The sequence below is a fragment of the Hydra viridissima genome, unplaced genomic scaffold, assembly GCF_058129835.1.
Source record: "Hydra viridissima isolate aposymbiotic clone 2 unplaced genomic scaffold, HvirCarnegie_v1 scaffold_8, whole genome shotgun sequence".
NCBI lineage: Eukaryota > Metazoa > Cnidaria > Hydrozoa > Anthoathecata > Hydridae > Hydra > Hydra viridissima.
Window position 1 is genome coordinate 8,788,289 of NW_028324307.1, and position 8,527 is coordinate 8,796,815.

General features: G+C 27.8%; 1 protein-coding gene across 1 annotated transcript; it reads right to left on the bottom strand.

The window, feature by feature from the left end:
* Positions 1 to 2,761: 2,761 nt before the first annotated feature.
* Positions 2,762 to 6,996, bottom strand: LOC149884917 (zinc finger MYM-type protein 1-like). The gene is made up of 4 exons (XM_090094587.1): positions 6,840 to 6,996; positions 6,419 to 6,757; positions 5,260 to 5,289; positions 2,762 to 4,260 (listed from the first exon to the last, which is right to left on the bottom strand). Exons 1-4 carry the CDS (start codon positions 6,994 to 6,996, stop codon positions 2,762 to 2,764), a joined length of 2,025 nt encoding a protein of 674 aa, XP_089950713.1.
* Between the last annotated feature and the right edge of the window lie 1,531 nt (positions 6,997 to 8,527).

Sequence of the window (8,527 nt, forward strand, 5' to 3'; positions counted from 1 at the left end):
TGTTCCTTTTTTTATGATAATTTATTTTCTTTACTATAATATAAGTTGTACGTTGAAAATGATAATTTTAAACGAACAAGTTATTCTAATAAATTAAAATGATTTTAAAAGTTTCCTTGATTGAAACTTTAGTATAAACACGTGATAGAATTAGTAAAACTCACGTAAAATCTACGTATTTTTGGTTACGCTTAACCCGTCTCGTACACGTGTTTGATCAAGATTTAAGTTCCAAACTGAAACTTCAATTAATACGTGCTTGAAACCTTTTAAGACACGTATTTAAAACCTCAATAAACACGTGTTTGAATCTTCATAAAAGACGTGTCAAACACCAGTAAAACTCCCGTGAAATCTCCGTGTTCTTGGTTTACGCCTGGATCGTGACGAATACGTGTTTATAAGGGTTTTAATTCCGAAATTGAAACTAGATGTGCCGATTGGGTAATCAATATTTAACTAGTTCATTATTTTATTTTAAAATCTTTTTTTTTTTTTTAAATCTTATGAAAATTAAATTATTTTCACAACATTTTAACCTGTGGCAAAGTTAGTGGAATCATGGACCTATAAGAGAAAGACGTGCAACCTATTGTTTTTTTTTGCGAGCCATGCTCGTTGCGTATTGTTTCAAATCTTTTGTTTTAAACAATAGAAATTAAATTATCGATGGCTCCGCGCAAAATCGGACTATCTGCAATCTCCGCCAAAAACAAAATTGGCATATCTGAAATCTCCGCGTAAAACAAAATTGGACTATCTGCATTTTCCGCCAGCTTTATTTTTGAACTATCTGCATTCTCCGGGCGTTCAAAGTTTTTATTGCATGAAATTATGCGCCTTGTCAAAATGTGATTTCACTACAAATGGCAGATCTGATCATAAAAGTTGTTAATAAGAAGAGAGTAATTGCATTATTTTCCATCTATTCCTGAGATATAAATCTGTTTAAGTTTTAACACAAGTTTCACTTGCCACATTTGATTTTGTTTAGAAGAAATTATTTTAAATAGTTATATGACATATGGTATGTTAATGCAAATGAAAAATTTACAATATTTTTAGAACATCATTTTAGCAGCTAAAATAAGAACAGTCTGCATCTACTTTAATCTCAAGTCTGAACTTAGTAAGCGTATACACATCATGAATTGATCAAAGTGTAGCTGATCGCAAAACCAATTTTATGTATTCAAATTTAATTTGAAATTAAAATGCTGCTGGATTAAGAAAACGTTTTACAGTTTTACGAGGCTTATTCGAAACATTATTTGGTGTTTTTCAAGTTTGTCTATTTTCAACAGAAAAAAAAAAGTAGTGTTACTGTGTTATCTATATTATATAGGTATACTATATAGCATATAACAGTCAGTCATGTTTTGGTTAAATGTGAAAATAACAAGTTGGTTTGTTTAGCTTCAAAAATTAGTTAATTCAAGTGTATTATTGCTATCGTCAAATAAAATATGTTAGATCTTAAAAATATGTTAGGACTACAAAGTTATAGATGTTTTTAGAAAAGTTGTGTTTGTATGTTAAATTATAATTTCTAAAGTTAAAAGTTACCTAAATGTGACTATAATTTAAATTCAAGTAATTAATATTGTCTATTACAAATGTGATGATTTATTATATTGGGTATACTGTAAAAGTAATAAAAGCCTGATATTCAGATCAATGTGCAAGTTAAAGATATGTTTATTTAAAACAGCAGTTTTTTGTTATTTTGTAATTATTCTTTTATAGAAAAAATACAGCTATTTTTGATTGTATCATAGTTATTACTATCATAGTAAAAAAATTACAGCCCTTTTTTTATATATCATTACATCCCAAAGTCTTGGATATGTAAAAATTATTAAATATAATTAAACCAAAATTGTTTGATCATCACTGCAGTTGAGGTGACATCTGATTAAACCATGGTTCAGTTTGATTTTGATCCTAATTATTGATAAACCAAGTTTAAGAAAAGTTGGAAACCATAATGTTTAATACTCATGCATGAGTTTTTAACTAGTTTGTGTTCAGTTAAGTAGCATCTCCAAAAAAGAATGGTTTTAAGTAGACAACAAAGAAAACTCCACATAGTTTGATTGCTTAATGAACAAAAATAGGTTAATAACAATAATTTTGTTAGTTACGATCTAGGTTACTATATATATATATTTATATATGTGTGTGTGTATATACGTGTATATATAAATATATCTATACATATATATATATATATATATATATATATATATATATATATATATATATATATATATATATTTATAAATGCGTGTGTGTATATATACGTGTATAGATAAATATATCTATATATATATATATATATATATTTATATATATATATATTTATAAATGCGTGTGTGTATATATGTGTATATATAAATATATGTATGTATATATATATATATATACATATATATATATACATACATATATTTATATATACACGTATAGTATATATATATACATACATATATTTATATATACACAAAATTATTGTGATATGTATATATATATATATATATATATATATATATATATATATATATATATATATATATATATATATATATATACAGAGCCGGCTCGTGAAAAATATTATATGTGTGCGAGAATAAATTAGGCGCCTTTTAGATTTAAATTCCGAGCTCGTTCGCAAAAAATGTCACTTTTTTTAAATCATAAAACAATGCATACTACAAATACAATAACTTTCTTAAGAAATTTTTTGATTTTAAACATATTTTTAGTTACTAAACGGAACACGTCTAACTTTAGATTTTGCAAAATTTAATCTTAAAGTATCAATATCCACAGATTCAGCAATTTTGTTTTCAATGGAAATTATTGATAAACCATTTAAACGTTCCTGGCCCATTGTTGATCGTAAATAGTTTTTTATTAATTTTAATTTGGAAAAACTACGTTCCCCTGTACTCACTGTTACCGGTAGTGTTAATAATATTCGTAAGGAAATACAAACATTAGGAAACAGTTCTTCAAGCTGACTATCATATATCCATTTAAGCACAGATTCCGGTGATTTTTTCCCATCTAATTTCCGTGATAACAAATTAAGTTCCAGAAACAAATCCTCTGAATACACATCTTTTGAATCACCATGAGTCAATACTTTTTCCAGTAATCTGCATTTATTAATTAAGCCTTCTCCTATTTTATCAATTTCTTTGATATTATACAAAAACTCGAACGGTTCTATTGTACTTGAAAAGCTTTCAAATCGTTCATTTATTGATTCTTTAGCTATTTTAAAGAGAATATCAAAAAACTGCTTTTTGAATTTTTGGTTTGGTTGTATATCACCATCTTCTTCAAAAGGTTCATCATCAAAAAACCTTTTTCTTTTTCTTGCTCTTTCACGTGAAATAGAACTGAATTCATTGGTCAAGTTTGCATCATTAGCTAGAATTTTGGCTTTTGAAATATATATTTTGTAAGAATCTTCAGTGTGTTTAGTAACAAAAAAATCGATAGTTTTCTTTAATGCATTTGCAGCAGTCTTCACGTCTACAGTTTGACATTGTAATAGTTTGCTAGTACAATTAATTTCAGTTAATACATCGTGCCAAACCACAACACCACATATGAATTCAAAACTGTTTAATTTTGATGCAAGTGATTCAGCAGTTAATCTAGTAATAGAATCTTTTTCAATGTTGACAACTTCTTTCAATGCACAATAAATTTCTTTTAATCCCAATTTTAGAGCACGAACAGCATTCACATGACTTTCCCATCTGGTAGTACTTAATGACTTTACTGTTAATTTGCAACATTTTGATTCAAAAATTTGCCAACGCTTTGTAGTTGCAGAGAAAAAATTATACAAAGCTTGAATTTGTGAAAAAAACCTCATAAGTTCTAAACATCCTTGGACTGCATCCGCAACAACCAAGTTCAAGGAGTGACAGACACAAGGAATATAAAAGGCTCGTGAATTTATATCTTTTATACGCTTCTGTACACCAATTTTTTTACCTTTCATATTGGATCCATTATCATATCCTTGTCCACGAATATCCATGACAGATAAATTATTTGATTCCAATGAATTCAAAATTTCTTCAGTAAGTCCTAATCCAGTAGTATCTAATACATTTATAAATCCTATAAAACTTTCTTGAATTGTGACACTGATAACCTGGTTATCCAATTGTTTTGCAATGTTAACGTAACGTATAATAATAGACATTTGCTCTTTGTGACTATTATCTGGTGTACAATCTACAATAATCGAAAAATACTTAGCCTTTTTTATAATACTTAAAATTTTATCTAACAGTCTAACAGTCTTAATCCTTTTGCTTGTGTTTTTTATTTATTTTTCATTTGGTTTAATGCAAGTTCTTTAAAATTTTATGCCTTTATAATACCTTCTATTTTTTATAATAAAATAATAACAATCATTTTTTGAAATTTAATTATTTGAACTTTAAAAAATATGCAAAAAACAACTCATTATGCAATGCATTATAATCTGAAACCGCACTATCTGCATCAAAATAGGCAGTTGTAATTGCATGCAATTTTACTAGCTAGATCTAATATTACTAACAAAAAATAATTATGCACAAAAAATAACCAAAACAAACAATGTGTAAAAATAATTATATAAATAATAGACTAAAAAAGAGATTTGTATATTTTTTATAAAAAAATTCAAGAAAATCTTTTTTAAATCTGGAAAATAAGGTGCAGATATGTCATTCACAACTGACAATAGAAAATTAAGGCGGGGACCGATTTCAGCATTAATGTCGGCCATCTTGTCCAGAAGTAAACATAAAAAGTAAACTTTTGTCTGATTGGTTAGCAGAAAACATTGTAAAAAAAACTGATTGGGATTAGACAAGGGGCATAACTCAGTTTTCACAAAAATGGACTTAGTACCTTTGATATTTTTAGCTATAGATCTTGAAAGATCAATATATTTTGTTTCTAAGCAAAATTTTAATTTTGCGCCTTTTTAATGCTGCGCCTGTGTGTTTCGCACACTTCGCACACGCTACGAGCCGGCTCTGTATATATATATACATACATATATCACAATAGTTTCGTTAGTTAGGATCTAAGTTACTAAATATATATACATACATATATATATATATATATATATATATATATATATATATATATATATATATATATATATATATATATATATATACAGGGTGTCTGACAATATTTTAAGTTGGATTTCCCTAGCTTTTCCCTGATATTTACCTATTTCTCGTTTAGAAAAATGCTCTTCAACTGCAAAAATATAAACAATAATACAACCCACGTTAAGTATATCAAGAGAAGTTCATAAAACTATCTGCCAAATAAACTTTTAGATTACGTGAACTATATACAACTTATTTAAGTTATATAAGTTTGATAAAGACTCATCTTTCCTGATTTTTCTAAAATTTAACCTAATTTCTCTGATAATCCCCTGATTATTTTGAAGATATCCGAATTCCCTGGCATTTCCCTGATTTCGCAGACATCCTGTATATATTTATATGCAGATCTTGTGTATAAAGACCACTTAGCAACATTGCAACATAACATAACAAGAATTTAATTTGATCTAAACTTATTAGTCACAAGAACAAGGCTAAATAAAATTGACAAAGTATGTATGATGAATTTAGCAATTAGTATGTAACATAACAATGTTTTGTTACATATGCTATATTATTATTAACAATAACATAAGTTATTTTTAACATATTTATCTTAACTAAAGCTACTTGATTACTCACAAACTTAATCAAGTTATAATCAAGGTTTTGTGTTTAAATAATCGCTATTAATAAATGTTTAAATAATCGCTATTATTTAAAAAATTGTAGAATTTTATAAAAAACTTCAAATATTTAAAGAAACACCACCAAAAATTTATGCACCCGAAAAACGCAGATAGTCCAAAAATTTATCGGCCGTGGATAGAGTGCCGAAAGTCGGCACTTAAACGAAATTTGCTTATAGTGCCGGAAGCCCGTTTATTGGTTGAAAAAGTCACGTGTCAAAACAAATTTCTGTTTCATATATTTTAAATTCCAATCATTTGGAAAATATTTAAACCACAGCACAGTGGGCCAGATATATAGGATATGGTGGACAAAACCTAATTATTACCCAATTGCTCCCCAAATCCATTTAGATATATAAATAATCATTACACATGAAATAATATTTATTTTTATCAAGAATATTTTAATTTTTAATAACAAAATTACAATTAATAGGCTTAGTAAAAATTTTTTTTTAAAATCAAACTTCTTTTCAAAAATCAAACAACAAATTGTGTTTAGCTACAAAGAATAAGAAGAAGGTGGAGCTGATTCCCTCAGCAAAGCCAGAACTTCACTGGGGATTTTTTTAAAACTCTTACTATTTTTGTTATGACCTTTTCTTAATGATGTTATGACAGGATCACTAGATACAAGTAGTCTGTTAACCAGGTCGCGATTTGTATCTATTCTAGAAGTCTTTCTACTGAAATCTTCCCTAAACTTTTTAAAATCCTTGTTGCGGGCCTCTTGTGCCTCCTCTGACATCAGTCCAATTGGCAAGTACTGTCTAGCAATAATGGCATGGCCATGAACTAAAATTTTGTGTACTGATTGTGACATGTAATACCAGGAATACTTAGATATGTAAAGTTTAAGAGCAGTAATACAAAACTCTTTAAACTTGACAGTACCAATTTCAAATCCAGATGATAAAGTGACTAGAATGATGTAAAAATAAAAGAGTTTCATCTACTATCAAAATTTTGGCAGTTGATTGATAGTCTGCAAAGGCTCACTTACCAGATCCTCCACTTTTTGGGAAATCCACAACCAGTCCTATTTGGTTCATAAATTCTATCTGGATACGTTTATTCACTAGCTTAACATTTTCCTTATCTTCAATAGCTCTAGACTGCCACTTTTGAGTTTCCAGCTTGTATCCAATATGTAATACCATTTCAAAAAACCTAATCCAGGAATGCAGGTTTTATATTTCCTTATATTTCCAACTTTATATTTCCCCGGTTTGCATCCTTCCATTTCTTTTGATATACTTTTAAAAACGCAGCACATCCAGTAGAACCCAAATTCATAGAGACTAGAATAGCTTCTACAGACAAAGAAAATGATTTATCACTAGGTTTTAGTTGGTCATGCCGTATACGTTTATGGACATCACTTATCTTCATATCAACTACAAAAAATGATTTTAACATAATTAGTGCAACCACTATAAACTAATATAACATGAATATGGCCATTATTTTCATTTCAGCTACATTTAATTAGGCCAGTATAATAAGCACAGCACCTATTATTACCTAAAACCAAAAAAATAGGTTTGTCGCTAACAGCATTTTACGAAAATATCTTTTTTTAAATGTTTACCAAACTTAAAGGGGCAGCTAAGAGCAGAATTAAACACCACCAACAGGCTGTACATATATTGTATTAACTTGTTTTAACAATAATAAGCGGTTCCAGCAGGTTCTAAATTATATGCGCCACTTTTAATATAATATTTTAATATTATAAATAAGAATCTTGCCTTTATATTTCAAAATGAAACTGTGAGTTTAATACAAGACCTTGGAATTTATGGTGGTATTTTTCGTAAAGCTATAAAATTAAATTTTAATAATGTGTCAATTAATTTCGCATAAGTTAAATAATTTAAAGGTTATTCATTGTCATAGTTGTAGGTGATATATCTATTATAAAAATTAATAAATGAATTTCTAAATATATTCAATTGTAAATGATATTTGTACATTTATGATGTACTATCAAACTACCAATAATGTATTAAACCATACATTATGCTCTTATATACATAATATACTAAGTAGTTGGAAGTATTTCGAATATTTTTTTTTGAGGTTTTGTCTACCACCTGGCCCACTGTGCACAGGTAGAATTCCCTTAAAAACTTTGTAAATTTTCAAAATGGAGTACATCCGTTACAGGTCAACTATTTGAACTTTTTTTATTGTGATTTGAAAATACCTATTTCAGGGCTTTTCTGCCCTGGAAGTCGTTATCCTTGTTTTGCTATATTTAGTGAGAATTAGCAGAGTGAACTTTCTGATTTTTTCAAAGATTCCCCTTAAAAACTACAAGGAACATAATTGTATTTATATGGATGAAAAATTTCTGAAAGTTCTAAATTTTTTTTCTTATTGTATCTGAAGTCAGCGTAGTATGATATATAAGGAGGCTTGCTAACTAAGTCTAACAAAAAAAAGCATTTTAGCTAGTAAAGTCTCTTAAAAACTACACAATTTCCCCCTTAAATACTATATTAGGTAAAATATGCCTCCACAAGCTTACTTAGAATAGCCAGGAATGGAGAGAATGTTTATACTGATTTTCTTTAACTAAAAAATGGTAAAATTGCTATAAGTGGTACCTTTCTGTTCATTTTGTGTTCATAATCTCTAATTAAGTATGTATATTCTTTATTTTTAGTGTTTAAATAAAATAATAGT

Coding starts and splice junctions, on each gene's coding strand:
- LOC149884917 (XM_090094587.1), bottom strand. CDS start 6,996: ATGGTATTACATATTGGATACAAGCTGGAAACTCAAAAGTGGCAGTCT. Junction 5,290..6,418: donor AAAAGGTCATAACAAAAATA/GTAAGAGTTTTA, acceptor ATATTTTTGCAG/TTGAAGAGCATTTTTCTAAA. Junction 4,261..5,259: donor TTTTTCTAAACGAGAAATAG/GTAAATATCAGG, acceptor CGATTATTGTAG/ATTGTACACCAGATAATAGT.